Below are 23,872 nucleotides of genomic sequence, written 5' to 3'. Positions count from 1 at the left end.
CATATCTTGACCTTTACACTTCATTGGAAATTCAAACCAATCAGCACTCTTATATGAACACTATTCAGTGCTCCTGGTGGGTGTTTCATAAATCTTTTTGCAAGGTAAGAGGGACTTAAGAACGACTGATGATCCTTTCTTGTGGTACTGTAAATGTTATACACCAAAACGTTCAGTGGCGATGGTTTAGCACCTAAGATAGGATCACCAGTCAAAGTAGTCACTCTATACTTATGGACAGCTTTATGAAATAGCCCCCAGGAATAGGGTACGAACTATGAATTTGCATTGGGTGGCAATGGTTTCATAACATGCTGCTAGGGTGAGAGAAAAAAATTATCAAGGGGGGGGGCTGTTTCTCAAAGAATTGAGCCTGACTAAAGGTCCATACTTTATGCCGTGTAGAGCATTCTCGGAGTGTCGATTGTATGATCTGACTCGATTCTTTGTAAACATCCCTACCAAGAGGGGGGGGGGGGGGGGTGGGGGAGAATCCTCTGGCATTGATCATGCTTCAAATAATTCCACTCCTGAAATTGGCATTTGATAACTACTTTGCTTTTATGTAAATTTAATATGAAGTAAAAGTTGCAATGTAGCAGCGTGCATTCCGGATCAGAAGCCATGTCACAAATTAAAACATGCCCTTGTGGGTTCAAGTATGGAGTATGGGAAAGTGAGAAATAAATAGAGTGTATAAAAGAAAGAAGAGATCTACATGTAAATCCCGGGAAGGGGGGGGTGCAGATTGGAGAAGGAACAATGTGAGAAGAGTAACAATCAAGAGGGCAAGTGCAGCCATTTAGACAGGGAAAGGGGAAATGTGGACAGTGCAGTAGTGGGTAGAGGTGTGGGAGAACAAATGAAGGGGAATGCACATGGGCCAAAAATACTTCAGAAAGCAGTTATTGTATTTGCTCTAGGTGAGGAATTTAAGAATTTATCAGCAAGATGAAAACCTCTACATGTGTCTAAATGTCAAGTAAACTCAAGTGTGATGGGGCTATTTCACAAGTCATGACAGCAATGCCCCTTACATTACCATAACTTTCAAGTCAAACAAAATGTGACCTGAATCCCAAATGAACTTTTGACTATATAATTACTCTTCATGGAATCCTCTTTATCATTTCCTCAAATGTATTAAAAATTCATGACATGTTGCAGAACAAGCTCCTTTTTTTTAAAGCGACCTTTCATTGACAAATCATGGGGAAATCAAGGCTTATCTCAGAACAGAGAAGGGATTCTACTCGGCTGCATGCCTGGGGGTGTTATGTAATAGACGCCAGCATGTCTGGGAGGTCTTGAGAGCAATAGACTAACCAACCAGATGTAAACTGCGTGTTTTCACTTTGAAACATGTAACTTCATAGGTTATTTATTTTGGTTTAGAAATCATAGGACCCGCCATGAGTCTAGGAATTGGGAATTGTTGGAAACTGGAACTACGATGATCCGAAGTATATATATGCAAGTCAATGGGCCTTTTGCAAATTTTGTATATCCCCATGATTTGTCAGTTGCTTGGCCCTTTAAACAGATCACTACCCAATTTTAGTATTTCTTGATTTAGACTTTATGTAGACTGCTATGCCTTGAATCTCAAAGCACTTCAGGCGAAACAGCTTTGCCAATCACTTAGAACAGATCATGATCTGTTTTATTTGAAATGCATTGCTGTGAGTGGTTCAAGTCCACTGGTGTTTTCCCATCTGGCATGCAGTTTTACATCAAGTTCATCTCATAAAACTGTCCAATAATAACCCAAGCTTCATGAACACTGGCAAAGCTAAATAACATGTACAAGGATTTTGTGCCTGCACATTTTCAAGTAGAAAATTGGGTGTTAATCAGGAAGAACTTTGCATTGTAATTTGGTAACTGATCTCAAAAACTTGGATGGGTGTACTATCTTCTCTCAATGCAAAATATGGCATAATTTATGGCATAATTATGCTGCATATACGGCAGAGTGCTTAGAGACTTCTGACAAAGTACCTGTTAGTATTAAGCTCTATATAAGGAAGTATAATTACTATTACTATCATATTAAAAATTATGACTATTTATTCAGAAATGAAACTTGAAAAAATAAATTGTTGCAAAACTTTCCAATAAACACAGTACACTAATGAGTAAATTTCATATCTTTTAATTGAATTAAATTAAAATTGTTGTTTTGCCATAATTGAGTCGAGTGGATGTACATGGGCTATCTTAATAATTTAATAATCACACTTTTTTTGTTTGTGTATGATTACCTAGCACTGGTCAAATTTGATGGAATCGCTTTGGTATATCTCTTGAATAGAAATCTGTAACACTTACTGACACCCCCCCCCAGAAATCAATGCCCGTCTTTGTTGATGAATCATAAACTCTCACTATAATCCACCAGACGGTCATTGACTATTATCCATTTTCCACTGGTCTTTATGAAACAGGGTTCCAAGATTTTAAAGCATGATCAAAGAGATTTAGCAGCCCTGAAATCAAAGCATTCTTCTCCCATTGTTTCAAACTTGAATGTAAAATCTAAATTATATAGGACTTTTTGTGATAATTGCACAATGCAGTTCTAGTATTCTAAGCGAAAACAGTGACAACTCTTCAAACACTTCCCTTTCAGCAAGGTTCAATTGTCAAAAATTGGTGTTGTCCACAAGTCACCCTCCCGACTTTACAGGACACTTCGCAAGTTCATGTTACCATTTTTATACCAATGCAGGGGATTTCTTCTTTCAACATGTGGATGTCTTCTCACAGACCATGCACAATACCCTAACCTGGTATATACCATCAATGACTTACAAACATGATACTTCGTAAGTATGCGATGTCGCAGAGCGTCTGGTGGGGCTATCGATGCTCGTCTTGTTGATGACATAGTGGATCATAAACTCTCGCTATAATCCGCCAGACGGTCATTGATCATTTTCCATTTTCCACTGGTCTGGTTGCCAATGGTCACTATGCAACATCACTGATTGGCTTATGGTTTTGGGCAGCCCTTCTCAATCGGTCAATGACGGCCACTAACCTCATGCACCATACTCACTGAGGATCAGGTTAATAATGGTCAACACAAAAATTATAGTGAAATCATCGACTCGCTTCAAATGGTGACGGTGGTAGCCCGACAGTCAATGGTGACCCCTGACCTCATGTATCACTGAAATTGTACGGTCTACAGTGCCCTCATAGTCCAGCTATGATGATGATACAGATGCCTTCTTGGCCACAAGGTTCTTCCACGGATCTTCTAACATGGATTGCTTGAAGTAACGCTCTATGACTGATGAGTTGCCACCATGCTGACCTCTCTGGTATGGACTTCCACCCTATAAATGGAAGAAGAAGCAAGAGATGCATTACTACATATTTTTTTTAAATGGGTAAAATTGGACTCTGGATATGTGAAATATTTCTTCACTTCTTACAAGTCTTTTGTTACAACAGTACATGATATGTAGACCTACGGTACTCATGAATGAATAATAATACATGCCTTGATAACTTGATGCATTGCAGATGCCAATCAATGCGGACAAGAAAATGATGAAACAACACATACTAAAAGTAAACATTGCATTCTGAACAGTAAACCTCCCATGAGAGTAAACTTTCTTTGTTAATTTCTCAGTATTGAAACACCAGGCTGTTTACTATAGCTATTATAGGGAGCATTTTTTTTTGTTGTCATTCTGTTTTTAATTTGTAACTTGCAATGAATCATGGCATCGGTGGACTTCCTTTAATTTAACACTGAATTGAATTTCATCGCAATTTTCAAGTGAGGCTCTGATGATGTTGAAGCTATTTCCAATGCATTTCTATACTACAGTTATGAAAGATAAGTGAATTCAAAACTTACCGAGAATCTTTTCCTGTTGTGAAACTGCTGATGACCCGATGGCGTAAACTGGACACCGCCCCCTCGTCCGCCGCCGCCTCCTCGCCCCCTTCCCCACCCCCTGGAGTCCCTCCTCTGGTAGCCCCCTCTCCCTCCTCCCCTGTTGGGCGATTCGTGGGGAGAAGATCCCGCGTTCGGCTGATAGGGCGACTGCTGGAATGATGGGGTAGAGAATGGGGAGTTGTTGTGCGAGGGGTACCGCTGACCTGGAATGATGCCTCCACCAATCATGGGAGCCTCACCTTGTTGAGGAGTGAAGTAGCCATGCCTAAGTATTGAACAGAGGTTGATAGAGAGGGGGAGACGTAGGGAGAAAGAGATATTAGGGAAATGTCAAATTTTGATAAGAAATTGTCAAGGAAAACTCTGCAAATTGTTGGGCCAGCCGACTGCCAGCCAGAAAATTGAAATCATGCAGTGTTTTACTTGTCTGCCCACTACGACGATGTTGCACAACATCTTTAAATTACAAAATCCGAGATCATCGCGGTATACCATAAACATTGGCAAAAAGTTCCTCCAGTTTTTAACAAAACTTAAGCATTACATGAAAAAAATCAAAAAAATTTTAATCGTACTAACAGAAAATGCAGAATTATCACTGCACTTGATGTTTATTCTGTACAAGGAATCTTGGCTTGCAGAGTATCCTTGCAACTCCTGGCTAAAGGAACACTCAGCCACAGTGCATTTGTATACCCCCCCCCCTCATCAAAAAATATAGGCAGCGAACAGGATGAAACTTTACTGTAAAATTAAATTTTAAACTAAGATGAATGCAAATCAGAGACCTAAACATTTTAATGAACAATAACATTTACTCTCTCATTCTTGAAGTGATTTTAAGTTTTTAACCTTCCTTGGCATTCTGTATGATTGTAATCTCTCCCCGATTTCACTTTCTTAAAGGGATGGTCCGGGCTGAAAATATTTATATCTTAATACATAGAGTAGAAATTTTTCTAGTTCTTGAATCTTGGAGGAAAAAAATTGAAAAAACCCATTTTAATATAATAAAATACAAAAGAACAAGTGGAGATGCGACATCATCAGCCCACCTTATCAGTAGAGGGGCACTGCCAATATTGGAGACTGTCTCCAATGTGGGAAATTATCTCCAATATCAGAGACTTTTGTAAAGAATTTGGGTATCCAATTTCAGAGACAGTCTCCAGTTTTGGAGACTAATTTCCTTTGTTTACATTTGCGGCAAGAGGATTACCTTGGCGGCAAATAAAAATGTGATAAGCAGATTCCTCATGAAAAATTACCCCTTTCCACCGTCTACTTTAAAAATTCACCGTCTACTTTTGTTTTGATAAGGATTTTTGTTGTCAATCACACACAAAACAAATGGGCTTCTGACCGCAGTGAGACATAATTTTGGGTGGAAAAAATCATGCTTTTGTTGGTGTTGTTTCTTTTGTCCTTTTGCAAAGGAAGTCTCCAATATGGGAGATTGTCTCCCCTATTGGAGAGAGTCCCCAATATTGGCTGTGCGCCTCTACTGCTTATGAATATTCATGACTGTTTTCACAAAATATTGCTAAACTTTAAAATTCAATAACTTTGTTTGTTATATCCCATTTTGATGAAATTTTCAGCATTTTGCTCAGTGAATTCTACTCTATTTATTAAGCTATAAATACTTTCAGCCCGGACGTTTAAGTTATTAAGAAGTTCTAGCGTAAATTGAGATGATCAGCAGGGCACACCGCAGAGGCATGACCCGGTTCAGCGGCTTTTTCACGCTCTCAACACCAAACTGTCTCGACGTTGATTGTTGACAAATTGACGCAGCCGCAAGCATATGTCGCAGCTTAATAGCCAGGAGTCACTCAGCGGTTCAGGTTTGACTTTGACTTTTTGAGTTTGAGTCTCCGCTTGCCTTGGCTTGAGGGAGTTGAGCCATGATAATGAAATTATTTATTTTTTCAATGTACTCTGAAAAAATACAAGTCCAGGATTTGTAGTGTGAATCAAAGCCTCCAATACACTACACAGAATTAGCCCATAAAAAGTTAGCCGTCAAAAAATAAGCGAGCGGCTACATGCACTGACCCTCGGCCTGACTGTGACAGATTTGTCCGCGGGAGATCAGGGCAGACAACACGCCAAGCGTCCGATATCTTTCTCGCTCAAAAAAAACCCAAATACATTCTCACCTGTGTCCTCCAGGAGGGCCCATCGAACCTCTATTTTGATCTTGGTAAGGAGAGAATCCTGAATTTCTTGACGGTGTACCTCCGGAATATGGATTCATGTGGTAGTTGGGTGTCCTTGACATGTTGAAGTGATTTTTGGCTTTATTTTTGTTACAAGAGTCAACACACGGCTTTCCGGATGAACGATCCGCGCATGTGCAGTGATGAAGTTGTCGATTAATAATAGCTGGATTTGCCGATCGCATTTTGTTTGGTGGCTTGGTTCAGGAATGTTGGGCAAAATCCCCGGGGGGGGGGGCCACTTACATTGACGAGTGGATACCATGCGCGACCCCAAAACACGTAAAAAGGATGTCTTTTTCAAGATAGGGCACGTTACGTACGTAACGTGATAAGGGTGTCAAAAACACGAAAAATATGAAGAAAAAAAAGGGTATCTATTTCGCTAGGAAGATTACGTGTTTAGGGTCGAGTTTGCGGGGATGATAAAACAAAATTAAAATGTTTTATAAAGGATGTCCTTTTTGCCCCAACACTTCGTGTTTAGAGTCCGATTTGCGCGAGGTGTAGAAGGTCATAGAGATGTATACATCTCTATGTAGAAGGTGGGGTCGTACTAAACCAAATAAGGTAAAGCCGACGACCGAAGGACCCGTAACAATAAAACATTCCTTTACTTGTTTAGAGGTTCATTTCAGGAATATTTGCTAAGAGTATCGATTTGTTTCCTATACTTGTTAAGGGTAGGGTTTCACACGCCAATACTTGTTAAGGGGTGCATTTTCAGAATATGGAAATAACGTGTTTAGGGTGCTTTTCGAGACCCCATGGTCGCGCATGGTATCCACTCGTGAATGGAAGTGCCCCCCCCCCCGGGGGCAAAATCAAATCAAATAGAAGTAAAAAACATCAATGTTTCCCTTTTCTTTGAGGAGCTAGTCAGTCACTGAGAAAGGCTTTAGGATTAGGACTGTACCTGTATTTCCAAGGCCTTAAATCCCGGGGAATAGGAGATACTCCCCGACACATACGTTTTGGAGGGGGGGGGGCGCCGCGGGCAGGATGTATCATCCCCGCCCCCACCACTTTCAAGACGGAATATAATGCTTTATTTTTTCTGATCATCAAAATGATTGATACTACTGTGAATGTGCATGTGGATTCATCTTTAAATGCAGCAAATGTAAACTGGTATAATTTTGCATTCCGAAAACGCAAAATTTAATTTATCAATTCTCACAAGAATTTGTCGCGAGTCTGTAATCCCTTTAATATCTGCAATATCGTGAAAGTATGGTTAGAAGTCAAAATTATTGTATGATAGAATTTTAAGTATGACTATGACTTTGATGACCAATTATTAAAAAAAAAACACCGTTAAATAGGCCTAAACACTGGCGTGAATGGGGGGGGTATTATTAATTTATACAAAAATATAGGCCTATATACGATGAGCCATTGATGACATTGACCAAAATGCTGTTTATGAAACACTGAGGCACGTTAATTAGGCTATGTATTAACGGTTTTTTATATGATACTTTAAATCACATTAGTTATAACACAATCGAACAAATATTTAAAATGAGAATTTTGCCTTAAAAAACTGAAATGTCGCATCATCTTCCAATATAATCTTTAATATTATTATTAAAAGAATCTTTCCTTTCTGCAATTTTTCCTTTTCATTTACATTATTGTGCTATTTTTACGTTTTTGGAAGCCTGTGGTGGCCTATACATTTCATAATGAACCCCAATTCTTGATAATCATGATCCCATTTGGTTTCATTCTCATCTCACCTTTAACCAATGGTCGAGCAAATGCGTTTCGCTTAAACAAATCTTGGATGCTCTATCCTCATTTGCTTTTTATTTTCCCCTTTCTTCATAAGGTTTGCGTTATAGATGATTAATCCTTTATTACCTCTGTTACTGTAATATGCATACAATTACCTCAAACGATCGAATAAACTTTGTTTCAAGACTCGCTCACTACGCTCACTCGCCGCAATTCTCGTATAATTACACACTCCTTTAAAGACGACTTATATCATCATTCTGTAAGTCGCTCAACTATTAACAAATTGCTCGCTCGCATTTAGAATGATTGATAGATTATTACCATAACCTTTATTGGACCTTTATTGAAAAAATGTGATAGGCCTTAAATCGTCACCATGAATTCATAGATGAAAAAACTTATGTACATTATGTATCCCGGTATTCATAGCATGTGAAGTGAAAATTATATACACAGCACCACTTGAAAGACGTTTTTGGACACCATTTTCTCTTTCAACTACTGAAAATTTGCTCGCTCGATAACTGTAATTCAGTAGTTTAATGTCAAAACAAATCCATTACAAAATAGCCATCGAAAAAAAAATCAAGATATGCCTTCAACTATAGGTCAATATATTGTTATCGCCCCCCCACTAGCGTACCTATGGGGGGCAGGGGGGCAGACTGCCCCCCCCCGGACGAGTTACAACTGATCCCTAACGAGCCACCAGTGGCCTAATTCCTTTAAAGTTTAAGACCGCTACTGCCCCCCCCCCCTTCCCCACTGCTCCGACCGGATTCACGCCATATTGGTATTTTTTATACCTGAAAATTTTCAGAACCTCTATAAATTCTAAAAGCACTCCTTCACACGCATCACGGAGCGCATCAAATTGTGACATCACAACAAATCAAACTCATGCAGTGCGCATCTTGAATCACCCTGGGAACGCCTACTTATTGTCACAATGATTATTGTAATGATTTTCTCCGAGTGAACTTGCATTCAGCAGTTTCTCTGATATTTCTTACAAATCTTCGGAATTTTGTAAATTCTTCATCATGGGATGTACAAATTCTAAAGTATGTCCTCTACCAATGGGTTTGGTGGTAGATACTTCACAGACTCGGCGCCAAAAGTGCAATGGGAGATCATTGTTGAAGGCTTTAACAAAGGTGTTCCGCAGGAAGAATAAAGTAAGAAAACTTTTCTATTGCTGTTTTCTGGAAAATAATTACAGTTGTCATGATAGGCTATTTATGTTCATTGTTTTATGTTCTAAACAAAGTCTTATTTCTGCACTTATGAACATCATTAAGCCGAACTTTTTAACACACTGGTTTTTCTAAAGTGGGAGAAGATTAGTGTCAAATGAAAATGATAAAAACCAAGCAAATATTATCATTATCATGGACTCTGTTACTTTGAAAAAAAATTACTGTGTAATGAAAAGAGAGTTGGATCGAGATTAGTAAGTTTGTGTATTTACATCTATGGTTACAGTAGGGGCTGAACATGCCCAAAAAATAGATCTAAATAAATTGATAAAAACACAAACAATTAATAGCACGAAATTTGTTGGTCATTTTCATATCTTTTTTTTGCACGTTTGTTAAAACTGAGCAAAGGTGAGTGTGTGTGTGTGTGGGGAGGGGGTCTGTGGTCAATGTAAACAGTGATAGAGCATTACCATTTGAAGCTCATGAGTGGTAATAGGAAGTCGACGTACAGATACAAAAATGGATCATTGGCGCATCGAAATGGGGGCAATCTATGAAGATATAGTTATGCCTCTGTATGATAGAAAGAGAGAGCGAAAGAGAAAAGAGAATTTAAGACAGATAGCTATAGAGAGAAAGTAAGGAGGAAGTGATGAGATAATAATAATAATAATTATTATCATTATGATTATTATTATTATTATCATGATAATGATAATAATTGCCATTTATTTACCGCTTATCAATCAATAATGGGGTGGGGGTTGCTAACTCGTGCTAAAGCTATTGGTTTGCACCAGCATTATATGCAAATTAATTTCTATACTTCAACATTTTAATTATAAATAGGTGGTACCCATCAATTTCTCTCCAAATGGTGACGTCATCGACCAGCCTTCAACATCCTATCAGAGAGACGAGACGATCAACGCACATGACTTCCTGGCCTATCGTAAGTCGGCATGTTGAAACTTATCAAATGAATTGAAGCTGTAGGCCTGTTACAGTATTGCTTCTAATAAACATAAAAGCTTTTTGGAAAAGGTAATTCGTATACAGTTTGTAGTACCTCATACATGTCATAATGGAGAATGATTATATTTTTTGTCATCTATTCATGAAAAAAAGGATAAGGCGATGTGACACAACCAATAGTTTAAAAGAGTCTCACTGATCAAATGAAGAAAATGAAATATGCGAATGTGATACAATATATTTTTACAATCAGATAACCGTGAACTAGCAGTAGACAGACTAAAATGCAGATTTATGACTATATGAATTATTGTAGCAGAAAACTTTGCCATGTTTCTCTAGACTTTCCACTGAATAGGCCTTTTCTTTGACATTTATTTTAATCCGGTTGAAAAAGAACGATTCTTGGCAAGTACTGTTCTCGAAGATGACGAGCCCGTCTTTGACGACGATGATGACACGGTAAAGCAAAATCAACCATCTATGTCATACCCACCAGGAAAAGTCAAGAAGAGCTATGACATCCTCGTCATTGGTAGGTCTTTTATTTCTCTCCCACACTGTAAAAACTGTGGTGTTAAAACTGACACCAATTGATGTTAATAGAGGACCACACCTGAGGTGTTAAAATTAGAGGTTGAACATAACACCAAAGAGTGTAAATGTAACAACCAAAGCTGTTGTAATAACACCTATAGGTGTAAAACTAATACCACCAATTTAACACCGGTGTAAGTAACTGTGTGGTTATCTATGTACACCGGTTAACACCACAGTTTTTGCTGTGCAGAAGCGACAATACAATTAGAAGGTATTATTGTTAGATGAAGGTGGCCATGATTTACGGGGCAGTAAAAAAAACTCGAAAGTTTAACAAAACAAAATAGAGTCTACATATGAAAAGGCTAGTTTGGATGTAGGCCTATTTACGAGTTGACCCTTTTTTTTCTTTTTTTTTGCAGATCATCCTTCAGATGAGAATCCTTCTGCTCACATTACTCCAATCAAGGCACGGCCTGGGGGTGTGGCTTTTGAGGTTGCAAATAACTTTGATCCAATCACAGATGTGGCAGACGTCAAAGTCAGCCGAGGGGGCGTGGCTTTTGAGATCACAACGGATAAATCTCCGGTTCCGTCTGCAGAGAGTACCGAACCATCAGAGATGTCTCTGCCTAGCCCACCAATCACAACCATGAGCTGCACACGGCACACCAAGGAAGGTGTGGCTTTTGAGATTGACTTCGGCGATAACGAAGAGCAGAAGCGACAACTGCAGTCTCTCAGCAAAGTGACATCACGAATTGCCAAGGAGGGATGGAGCGAGCGTGACGTCATCAAAGAAACTGATGACGTTTGGGTGGCCAACAAAGTTCTTGCAATGAACGTAAGTGTAAGTATAATAATTTCCTGACTGAAAATTACCAGTTAGAAGTTTTCATTTTTTTTTATTTGGGAGGGGGGGGTGTAACACATGAAATTTATCATGATCTGTAAATTTGAAGTTTGTGTATGAATATTAGACCTCAGTCAAAATCCATTTTAAGATGTGTTATTATTTCTGAGAAAAAAAAGAGATTCAAAGCCATGTTAATTCTGGATATTTTTTGAAAGTATATATGCTTTTTACCACAATATAATGTATTAAACGATGTCCTGAAAGTATAAGAATTGAAGTATCTTTTTTCCCCTTTGTTTGTTTTCAGGACAATGCAAAGAGGAACGAGAAACGGTTGGCTTCTCTAAGGAAGGCTGAGGAAGAGTTCGACCTGATGACAGCTACTATGACAGAGAGAGCCCTTGACAGCTTTCACTACATCCTGGTGAAAGAGACCTGCACAGAACACAGCCTTCTAAGGAGGGCCCAGTTCAAGGCTTGGCAGAAGAAGATGATGCAGTAGATAGAACAAAGAAGAACGAGAAACGCTTGGCTTCACCGAGGAAGGCTGATGAAGAGTTCGACCTGATGATAGCCACTATGACAGAGAACCCTTGACAGCTTCCACTACACCCTGGTGAAGGACACCTGTATATTGAGCATAGTCTTAGGAAGGCTCAATTTCAAGGTCTGGCACCTGAGCAAAGGGGAACGAGAAACGCTTGGCTTCTCTCAGAAAGGCTGATCATGAAGAGTTCGACAAGTTGAAAGGCTCTATGGCAGAGCTAGTACCCTTGGATAGCTTCCACTACACCCTGGTAAAGGAGACCTGCACTGAGCACAGTATTCTTAGGTATAGGCTCAGTTCTGTCAAGGCCTGGCAGAAGAAGATAATGCAGTATACTGAGCAAAGATGAACGAGAATCGCTTAGCTTCTCTGAGAAAGGCTGATCATGAAGACTTCGACAAGGCTCTATGACAGAGAGTACCCTTGACAGCTTCCACTACATTCTGGCATAGAAAGGAAATCGGCAAAGAACAAAGTCTTCTTATGGGAGCTCAGTTTAAGCCTGTCAGAAGAAGATGCAGGAGAGAGGAGGATCTTCTTGGATCGATGACAGGTACGACAGTGAGAACTCTTGACTCCTGGTGAAGGAGACCTGCAACTGAATAGCATTCATATTATGAGGACTTATTTCAAGGCACGGCATAGGAAGATGATGCGGTAGACCGGACGAGATCGACAGATCGTCTTTGACTGATAGTTTCTTCTGAGGAGAAGACTCTGATAACAGATACGATTCCTTTATACATTCTGGTGAAAGGGATCAAGCACCTAACTTAATCTCTATACGAAGGCCCAGTTCAGGGCTTGGTAGAAGATGCATCATACAAATAGACTGGGCAAGGAAAAAAATCTTGCAGTCCTAGGTGAGATGGAGAATACAGCAAACATGCTCAATAATTCTGGTGAAGGATAATTTTGCACAAAAAACGGTCTTATAGGCAGCTTAAGGCGTGACAGAACAATAATCTGAACAGGTTGTCTAGAAGGAACAATATAAAGCAACGATTCTTCTATTTGCCTATTTGCTAATGAAGGAGATCGGTCCAAAACACAGTACCCAAAGCCAGTTTCCGTCTCGAGCCGTGTAGAAGATGATGCAATATTAGCAGAGTACTAACTTCTCCCACTGAGGATCGAAGGCTTCAGATCAATTGGATACCAATTTGGATACAACGGCCCTTCTACAGTCGTGTAAAGACATCTTCCATCATGGCCAAGAATTCAAACTCCAAAGGAAAGCTGTGCCTCAGTGCAGACGAAGGAATTGACCATTCCTATGCTATAAACTCCAATGACCGGCAAACATCCTGGATTCTGGTAGGAGCCTTCAGGAGTGAAGGAGATGAGCTGCTTAAGTTCAGGGCCAAAGAGGACGCTGGATTTGAGTTAAAACCTTCAGTTTATTTGATTGAATTTCTTCCAAAAAAATTGACATGATAATCATGTAAAGAAATACATTTCCTTAACTACTAAAGAGTATTGTTATTGTTCAAATTCGTGTAATTAGGGATCCATAGGTCCATAATATTAAGATGCAATTCAATATTCGACTGGGTTAGTTAGACAAGGAATCATAGTCCTGGGAAGGGGGTGGGGGCTGGGTGCTGCGTGTATTATTCACCATAGGCACACCCCTGCATGGAAAGTTGGTGTAGATATGCTAAATAATATAAATTTAACCAAAATCACCTTAACAATTTATTCCTGAACCAAAATCCTGTACATTTTGTATCGAAACCCTTTTTTTAAATTCTTTCTTTTTGCTTGTCAAATTTGAACCAGCACCCCCTGCTAATAAATCGTTCCCAGGACCCTTGCAAAGAACATAACAAAGCTAGGATTATATTTATTCACCGACGAGAATTTAAATCCTTTAAATGGAATGCAGCGAGAGAGAGAGAGATGCAGACAGGTAAAAAAAGATAGTATCATTTTATATTTCATTTGCTTGTCAAAGGATTTTGAGTGTTCTGCAAAAGCGAAAGGAATTGACACCAAATGGTATGATAATACTACTACTTATAATAATATAGGTATATTTACCCAGGGAAGCCATTTCAGTTCCGAAAACTTACTGTTCTCCCAGTTTTCTGACACTTTTGTTGCTTCAACTATATAATATCAGTAACGTACACAGAGGGGTTACAGGGGTTCAACCCCCTTTAATTTCAGTGAAAGGCAACTCCCCATTTAATAAATAAATCAAAACCCCTCCTTAATAAAATAATATTGAAGACTTTTTTTTTGCTTTTCAACTTCTCAGTCAGATTGCCCGATCCCCCCCCCCCTTCAAAAATCCTGCGTACGCTACTGTGTAATATAATATTTTTGGATTCGGGAGAATCCTTATGAGTCATGTGAGATGAGTTCTGTTTATAATATTCTATCGCTTTATGAATTGGCTGTTTCATAATTATAAAATGAGTTCTCTGAACGTCACTGTTTCTGCCCTACTTGGTTTTATGTTTCCCCTCTAAATATTCTGTGACCCCTTCTCCCCTCTCTGGCTCTCTCTATCACGCTCTCACTCCACCCCCCCCCCCCTCTCTCTCTCCCTCCTCCCCCCTCTCTCCTACTCTTTCTTCATCTCTTTCAATATTTCTTCAGTAGAAGGGAGAAATAAATTATACAGTACTTGCGATTTTCACACATCATCTTCCCTCATCCCAGTGACATCTTTTATGCGCTCTATTTTTACTATGAATCATTCTGCACGATACATTCTGTTTTCCAGTTCCCTCCACCCCCTTTCATTGTTTAATCTCCCCCGTTTTTTTTTGCTTTTTCCCCCGTTTTTTCTTTTTTTCTTTCTTTCTTTCTTAATTCCTTCCTTTCTTTCTTTCTTTCTTAATTCCTTCCTACTTCCTTCCTCATTCCTTTCTTTCTTTCCTTCTTTATTTCTTTTCCTTTCTCTTTCTCGTCTGTCTTAATATTTTGTATACCCCATCTCCCCTTGTTTATTCAAACTCCAAATAAAAAACACAATCAAACACAGTAATAGTTTTCGTCTATCCAGCATTGTTAAAATTGTGTAATATTATTCTAAATACACTCTCAGTATTAGTTAAGTATACAGGCATATTTTGATTATTACATCCTGAATTACAAAGAATAATTTTTCTCTACTGGCATATAATAATAAACTGAATACAATGTCTACGGGCCTGCTGGAATTAAGTTCTGTCAAATATTTCGTAGCCTTTACGGAAACTTGGAAGGGCCTATTTATTAGGCCCAATGTATTAAGCGATATATAAATGCGGAATATTATTATTATTTGAAATATAAGTTTTATAAACGAGCCATCAGCGTTGGTCTTGTATTCATTCTGGTGTTCAAAGTGTCAAGTGTAGTGTTTAGATGGCGCCTCCGTCACCAGCACCTGCATACAAACGGAATAATGATATACATTACACAACACTGCAAAAATACAACCGGTGCTGCATAGATTACAATAATAGGCTAGCATTATTATGATTACAATATTAAGAGGCCGCCATATTTAATGTTACGAATGGGGGGGGGGGAGCTTAACACGCGTCGAAATCAACAAAGTATGTACATTAAATGTCTTGTTGTTTTCATATATAGACGTGATCGTGTACGCGTCTTGAAAATTGTCCACCTAAATAGCTGAATTAGGCCTGAATTAAAACACAATAATTATTTCCATCACATTTATCTTCCGGAGCGTTTGATAGACAAATGAAAACAACTCTATACTAGCTATATTGTTTATAATTTTTTGAAGCGTAAGTCAAATTGACCCCCAAACATATACAAAATGTATTTAAAAATCACTTTAAGCTTTAAATCGAGGGGTTCGATGCCCCATATTTTTTTATGGAAAATAGCAATGATAATAATTAATTTACCGGCACAATAGACAACCCTGTTTTTCCTCCTCGTACACCAGCAGCCAGGGGCGTTCGCACAGGCTAGAGAACAGAGAAAACATTGAAATACAGATAGATGAAACACAGATGGGTAAAAAAGGGCCAGGGGCCAGTCCAAATTGGGAGAGATGGGGAGGGGGTCGATGGATGGTGGGAGTGTGAGTGACAGTCAGACTCTGTCGAGGTTTGTGTTTTTCTTTTAAGGCTTTGCTCCATTTCACAATATTATGACCAGCCATTTCATATTATAGGTGCTAATTGAATTTGCGTGATATTATTAAAAGGCAAAGATGAGAAATTCCAAAATCGCGGACTATTTTTTCTGTAAGTTATTTGTCAGATTTTGAGAGCATGAGTATTTCATTGCTGTTTATGTCACTGGAATAATCAAATAAAGCAATATTTCAAAACACCCCCCCCCCCCCAAAAAAAAAAGAATAATAATAATGAATAAATAAATAAATCAATCAATCAATAAATAATAAATAAAAATTATAATATTAATAATAATGATATTTGCAGATATTAATTATTCTTACTGAAACGGGATTAAATTAAATTCAATTCAATTCGGTTTATTAGATATAAAACAGAATACAATGCTGTAGTCCGAAGACTAATTGTACAAAATTCACATTGAATATTATTTACATTTGAAGATTGTATATATATATATTTAAAAAAAATTCAAATGTCGGAGTGCCCAGCAGTAAACCTCGACCATTTACATTTATATTCTTGCATTTTGATCACATTCACCACGTACCTTTGTATTTCTTCATATTCCTCCCCCTTTTCTCCGCCAACAGAAGGTCCTGTGTGAATGGGTCTCTCTTCATAAACTCGACATCAGCGGCGAGATCGTCTTCGGCATCGTCGAAATCGAAGGCCATGGCAACGGCGATCAATGCAGCAAAGATAATGAGTGCCTTGGTAGACATGATGTCAGGGTCGTTGACCTTTTCTATGTTGATTGTTTTGATTCAGAGATAAAATTCAAAGGAAAAGTGTAAGCGCCCAAAATATTCATCATTTTCTTTAGAAAATGTGTCACCTTTAATAATATAAGTTATGTACTCATGTTTGATGAAGAGATGCCTTGTCAGAGGGCTACTGTATGAAATGGAAATATTTGCGTGGTAAAATTTATAACAAGCTGTCATTTTTTTTTTAATAGAAATTATAATAATTTCAAATAAAATATAGGCATTTTGAATTGATATGCCCCACATACAATGCTGTAGGTATTTCATTCGAGAGTACAACCTGTTCTGTAGGAGTGAAATACATCTAATACAAACAAAAATATTTGGTAAAAATAATTAATGACCCATGTTGGACTATTACAGGTAGGCCTGTACCAGAGTGACGTAGGCCGCCACCTATATATAATGTTAATCATAAACACTGATAAAACACTAACAAATTTATATCTGGCCAAAAGAATGTAGGCCTACATAGTTACTGTGGATGACGGTTCCATGGCACTTTCTCCGGCGACAACATTTTTTTGTTCCGTTTTAATTTCAACATACTAATGGAATGACCAACTTTAACCCTGGACAATATATACCCTCTCCTAACCCTAACCCTAAACTTAACATAAAACCTATTACAACGCTAACCCTATATCTTAAATTTTCCCGGAGTAATGTCGTGTCATCCTCGGATCAGATGAAACCAAATCATATGTATATAACAAAAAAAGCTATCAAATCCAAAAAATCTTTATGCACAGATGAAATATGTCTAAATGATGAGAAAAGTGGAACTATTCTCATCATCAAACGAACCAGTAATATCATACAACAGCACTGGCATTTGCGATCACAAATCACATTCTTACCAAAGTAACTTCTCAGAAAGCAAAGACGGAATCTTCGAAAGCCCTCCCTGGACGATGAATAAAATCTACTAGGAATCTCAAAAGATTGAGCAGTTCTGCAGAAACATCTAAGATACTCGATTTATATAGTTTTTGGGGGACGTAAATCGAATGTTAATATTTATTTATCCTTCACGGTAATTGGGCTGGAGCGAAGCGCGTTGGACAAAGAATCACAAAGTAGAATTTCGTGTTAATTAAGCGCCATTAAGTTAATTAGGATCTGTCATTGTACTTTAATGACAATGCTCACCACCGAAGAATGATTTGCGTCGGTTTTATTGCCAGACTGTCATTCTCAATGAAAATTTGACCTATTTCTAAAACATACGAAATAAGATGAATTGCAGATCAAGGTCACTCTCCAAGAAAGTATCATATTTACTCATTTACCGTGTCTCAAAGAAATTCTGTTTTTGAAGCATTTTGCCCTGTGCAGAGAGTATCTATTTTTTCTTGCCCATTTGCCCCCCCCCCCTCTCCCTCTGTCCACCTTTCTTCCTTTTCTATTCCCCTCTCTCCCTCCCTCCCTTTATCCATCTTTAATCCTTTTCTATTCCCCCTCTCCCTCCCTCCTCCCTTTATCCATCTTTAATCCTTTTCTATTCCCCTTTCTCCCTCCCACCCTCTGTCCATCTTTAATCCTTTTCTATTCCCCCTCTCTCCCTCCCTCCCTTTATCCATCTTTAATCCTTTTCTATTCCCCCTTTCTCCATCCTACCCTTTGTCCATCATTCTTCCTTTTCTATTCCCCCTCCATCCCTCCGGGATCCCTCCCTCTATCCATCTTTAATCCTTTTCTATTCCCCCCTCTCTCCCTCCCTCTATCCATCTTTAATCCTTTTCTATTCCCCCTTTCTCCCTCTCTCCCTCTTTCTTCCTTGTCACTTTCCCTCTCTCTCTACCAACCTCTGTCCATATTTCTTTCTGTTCCCTCACCCGGGTCCCTCACCCCTTCTCCCACCCTGTCAATCTTTAATCCTTTTCTATTCCCCCTCTCTCCCTCCCTCTATCCATCTTTCTTCCTTTTCTCTTCCCCCCTCTCACTCTGTCCATCTTCCTTCCTTTTCCCTCACCCCCTCTTTTCTCTTAAATTTCTCTGTCCATCTTTCATCCTTTTCTATTCCCCTCTCTCCCTCCCTCCCTTTATCCATCTTTAATCCTTTTCTATTCCCCCTTTCTCCCTCCTACCCTCTGTCCATCTATCTTCCTTTTCTATTCCCCCTCCATCCCTCCGGGATCCCTCCCTCTATCCATCTTAAATCCTTTTCTATTCCCCCCTCTCTCCCTCCCTCTATCCATCTTTAATCCTTTTCTATTCCCCCTTTCTCCCTCCCTTACTCTGTCCATCTTTAATCCTTTTCTATTCCCCCCCCCCTCCCTCCCTCTATCCATCTTTAATCCTTTTCTATTCCCCTCCCTCCCATCCTCTGTCCATCTATCTTCCTTTTCTATTCCCCCTTTCTCCTCCCTTACTCTGTCCATCTTTAATCCATTTCTCTTCCCCCCTCTCTCCCTCCCTCTATCCATCTTTAATCCTTTTCTATTCCCCCTTTCTCCCTCTTTCTTCCTTGTCACTTTCCCTCTCTCTCTACCACTCACCAACCTCTGTCCATCTTTCTCTCTGTTCCCTCACCCCTTCTCACACCCTGTCAATCTTTAATCCTTTTCTATTCCCCTCTCTCCCTCCCTCTCTATCCATCTTTCTTCCTTTTCTCCCCCCCCCCTCTCACTCTGTCCATCTTCCTTCCTTTTCCCTCACCCCTCTTTTCTCTTAAATCTCTCTGTCCATCTTTCTTCCTTTTCTATTCTCTCTCCCTCCCTCTGTCCATCTTTCTTCCTTTTCTATTCCCCTTCTCTCCCTCACTCTGTCAATCTTTAATCATTTTCTATTCCCCCTCTCTCCCTCCCTCTATCCATCTTTCTTCTTCCTTTTCTTTTCCCCCCTCCCTTACTCTGTCCATCCTTCATTCATTTCCCTCACCCCCTCTTTCTCTTAAATCTCTCTGTCCATCTTTCTTCCTTTTCTATTCTCCCTCCCTCACTCTGTCCATCTTTCATCCTTTTCTATCCCCCCCTCTCTCCCTCACTCTGTCAATCTTTCTTCCTTTTCTATTCCCCCTCTCTCCCTCCCTCTGTCAATCTTTAATCCTTTTCTATTCCCCCCTCTCTCCCTCACTCTATCCATCTTTAATCCTTTTCTCCCCCCCTCTCCCTCCCTCTATCCATCTTTAATCCTTTTCTATTCTCCCCCTCTCTCCCTTCACTCTCTTTCTTTCACTCTCCTTCCACCAACTTACTACACCAAACAGACTGAATCAAACAGGTATTATGCGTTTCAATGTTTCACTTTATTATACATTTCAGCCACATATAGTGAAGGGGCACTCAATAAGGAGAAACACAGGAACATGTGTACTCCTTCATCTCACCTCACACACCCACACACACACGCAATCACATACACCCACTTGCAAACATACCAAGGAGAATAAACAAAACAAAAACAACAACACACAAATGCCTGTAAGACCTACACATGAGGCAAAACCGACACGGAACGGGGGAGCAAGTTGTGACGAGAGATATTTTTTTTTTTGTACACAAAGCAGATCCGTACTCTGTAGCATAACAGTACTCAATAATTAATGTGAGGTGATGTCCCAAAAGCACAAAAGTCTGCAGGGTGTATAAACTGTGCAGCCCTTCACAATCCAAACAAGAGTGTAATATGCTTCACAAAAATGCTCGACAAGAAGCCGTCTAACATACAAAAAAGAAATCTACCAATAGAATCTACTTTTTATCAACAATATATCACCATAACAACATAGAAAATTGTCATTTTAATCTTCAAGGCCATCCCTTATAAATCTCTTTTTAAAAATTCAGTCTCTCACTCCCTCTCTCTATAGTCATAAAATTTCATTTCACTACATAAAATGCTGTCTTACTTCATCGTGATTCAATACAATATAGCTACACATGGTGCTGCTGAAATTAGCAGCTTATTATCACATAGATTTTTTTTGTCGAAAATCCAGTACTATCACACTGACCAAAACATTTTCATGTGTTGTCACATATAAAATTTCTTTACCATAGTGAAATAATTACTTCTTAACTTCTGTACAAATATACATATATTCTAAATACACTAACATCACACAGTAGACAACACCAACTGTAAGTGTCTTTAATGAAATAGGGCCGGAACTCACAAGATATCGCTTTATAGGACAGTTTCACGCCTACATGAAGACTTAAATTAAGGGGGAGATTTCCAACAAGATATTCTCTCCAATAAAACTCATCTCTTTTTCTTTTTAATATTATTTCTGCATCCATTTAGCAAAAGGATCATAGAATTTTAATATGTACATATAAAGAGTTGTTATTTTCTTGCTGTATTTGTGTGGCTATATTCCTATTTCCTCTTTTTATTTACTCCTCACCTTTTCATTGCATGTATCTAAAAGAATAAAGTTTGGCTCTAACCTACAAGAATAAAATCCTCGCAAAAAAAAGGCTGTGGTGTTGAAAGCACACCAATTGTGACAAGATTTGTGTCACGTTTCCTACTAAAAAAGAATCTAAAGAAAAATATTTTCAACATAAAGCATAATTCACCTGGCGATTTGGATTGTTCTTGCAATGTCAATGGAAATACTACACTGGTATCAATGTTAACTGCCTGCCCCTTCCTTCCTTGAATTTATATTTATACATGGTAGTTTACAAGACTGTTCTTTTGAAATTATGTACTCGGTTGTATTTGTTATGATTTCTTTTTTTTTTTATATTTGTTGTTTGTATATCCAAAGGAACTGTTGCTGGGCTAGTGTGATCTCTGGACGGTGTGTGCGCTCATAAGATATCACAATTGTTACTATTATTATTATTTCATGCTCTAGCAAAGAAGGTATTGCCTGCACATCAAGGCATGTTATCTTGCCTTTACAGGGCTCAAATTAAACCAAAGGCCATCCACTAAGGCCATGACCCCCCCCCCCCCCCCCCGTCGGAATGACCTTGATGCCCTTCCAAAATATATTTAGACTTACAGGTCAAGTCCATCCCAGAAAAATGTTGATTTGAATGAATAGAGGAAATCAAACTAGCATAACGCTGAAAATTTCATGAAAATCGTATGTAAAATAAGAAAGTTATGACATTTTAAAGTTTTGCTTAATGTCACAAAACAGTGATGTGCACATCTCATTGACATGCAAATGAGACAGTCGATTATGTCCCTCACTCACTATTTCTTTTGTTTTTTATTGTTTGAATCACACATATATTTTTTTTACATATCTGAAAATAAGGGCCAACTTGACTAAAACATTAAATATCAAACAATGCTAATTCCACATGTTTAAGGATGAATTAATTGTTGTTTCACTTGACAATGACAAGAATATTAGAACATTTCATATAATAAATACAAAAGAAAGAGTGAGTTGGTGACGTCATCAGTCTCCGCGTTTGCATACCGACCAGGATGTGCATATAACCGTTTTGTGAAATTAAGCGAAACTTTAAAATGTCATTAACTTTCTTATTTTACATCCAATTCTGATGAAATTTTCAGTGTTATGCTTGTTTGATTTTTCTTTTTTGTTAGGGTGGACTTGTGGACAAAGTTCAAAGTAAGTTCCCTTTTGCATGTGGCCTTGATGCCCTGAGGTAAGTAAGGGTGAAAAGTACATATTACTATTGATGCCCCTTTCAATGGCCTTGGATGGCTTCTAAAGTGAGCAATCATTCAATTGCCCTACTTAAAAATGGCCTTGCCGCTTTGAATTCTTAATTTGAGTCCTGCTTTATTTCATTATTTTGTTAGAATGATAAATTGAGAATGATAAATTGTTTTTCTTTCCCGCTGACCTGACAAATCTATTTTCATGTTGTATAATTGGCTATCTCTAAAGCTTTCCCTTTGAGGAGAACATACTGCATCAAGAGCCCCCCTTGGGCTTCAGGGGGAAGGAGGGGAGGGGGTTGACATCTTTGAGGATTGGATAACAATAACGACATATGATACCAAACAACTAGTTTGACATATAACCTTTGAGCCACATAACAATCCAATCAAATATACAATCTCATAAGAACTCTTTTGTTTTTTATAACTTTTCTAGAGCAATAAACATCATAGAGCATACATTTCAATCAATGTAAAAAGGCGCTTCATAGTTATCAATACAAATAGGAATATCTTCAATCTACATCATAATAATAATAACAATCCCGTCAACGGGATGTCTTCATTTCAACAAATCAAAATAAAAAGAATGCCAACGTGAATGATTTCAGCATCTTCACTTCAGAAAATAAAAATACACAAGTTTTTTTTTACAATTCTGATGAAAACACCAACTCTATACATCGACTGTTCATGTATGCTAGTTTCTGTCCTAAAACCAATGCATATTTCAAAAGCTTTTTGCACTATAAAGAATACTCTTATGAAATCGTACGATGAATCCACTGAATTATCATACCTTGACATTGTTGCTTACATTCTTTTTTGGAAAAAAGGAAAAGACTGGCAATACTTTATCACACAAGACAAATATAAACATTTTCAATACTGTCCACAGCTCACGAAAATATACGCCTGTACACCAGTAAAATTCATTCTTTAGACATTACTAGCACATATCTTTGCAAAAAGTAATACAAAATAATACCTATATAAGTACGGAAACAAGCCTTGTCTGAACTGTTAGTTTGAAGTGCATGATCATCAAATTTGAGGGAAAAAAATGTACATCACCGACCTTAAAAGGACTCCATTTTGTTTAAGGCATAATCATGCCTTAATGTACATCCGAAATTTAGGGTAGAACTCCTGTCCGAGTGCAATGTCGATTCTTTGCGTAACTCGAAAAATACACTTTCAAGTGAGTGTCATTGTTGTATTTTGTTCTGCAAAATGGGAGAATACTAAAGCGATGCAAATGCAAAAGATAAGCAAGAGAATCATTGTTTCAAATTTTACTAGTGTGATTTATACCATGATTTTTTCAGGAAATGATAATATTCAACGACATAGGGCAAAACGACAGCTTTTCAGCAAACCTT

At 38.4% G+C, this 23,872-nt stretch overlaps 3 protein-coding genes across 3 annotated transcripts; 1 reads left to right on the top strand and 2 right to left on the bottom strand.

Annotated features, from left to right (window-relative positions):
• Positions 1-1,490: 1,490 nt before the first annotated feature.
• On the bottom strand, positions 1,491-6,300 carry LOC121426744 (protein FAM98A-like). Its single transcript, XM_041623127.1, has 3 exons — positions 6,082-6,300; positions 3,878-4,184; positions 1,491-3,344 (listed from the first exon to the last, which is right to left on the bottom strand). The coding sequence occupies exons 1-3, from the start codon at positions 6,201-6,203 to the stop codon at positions 3,213-3,215; spliced, it is 561 nt and encodes a 186-aa protein (XP_041479061.1). The 5' UTR covers positions 6,204-6,300; the 3' UTR covers positions 1,491-3,212.
• A 2,627-nt stretch (positions 6,301-8,927) lies between these two features.
• On the top strand, positions 8,928-12,068 carry LOC121426673. The gene is made up of 5 exons (XM_041623046.1): positions 8,928-8,948; positions 9,936-10,038; positions 10,420-10,596; positions 11,024-11,445; positions 11,765-12,068. The coding sequence occupies exons 1-5, from the start codon at positions 8,928-8,930 to the stop codon at positions 11,957-11,959; spliced, it is 918 nt and encodes a 305-aa protein (XP_041478980.1). The 3' UTR covers positions 11,960-12,068.
• A 3,239-nt stretch (positions 12,069-15,307) lies between these two features.
• Positions 15,308-17,858, bottom strand: LOC121426903. Its single transcript, XM_041623310.1, has 4 exons — positions 17,747-17,858; positions 16,667-16,864; positions 15,880-15,942; positions 15,308-15,386 (listed from the first exon to the last, which is right to left on the bottom strand). Exons 2-4 carry the CDS (start codon positions 16,839-16,841, stop codon positions 15,361-15,363), a joined length of 264 nt encoding a protein of 87 aa, XP_041479244.1. The 5' UTR covers positions 16,842-16,864; positions 17,747-17,858; the 3' UTR covers positions 15,308-15,360.
• Positions 17,859-23,872: the final 6,014 nt, after the last annotated feature.

Source organism: Lytechinus variegatus, chromosome 13 (genome assembly GCF_018143015.1).
Source record: "Lytechinus variegatus isolate NC3 chromosome 13, Lvar_3.0, whole genome shotgun sequence".
Lineage (NCBI taxonomy): Eukaryota > Metazoa > Echinodermata > Echinoidea > Temnopleuroida > Toxopneustidae > Lytechinus > Lytechinus variegatus.
Note: the sequence above shows the minus strand (reverse complement) of the source record. Positions and strands in the feature narration are given on the sequence as shown.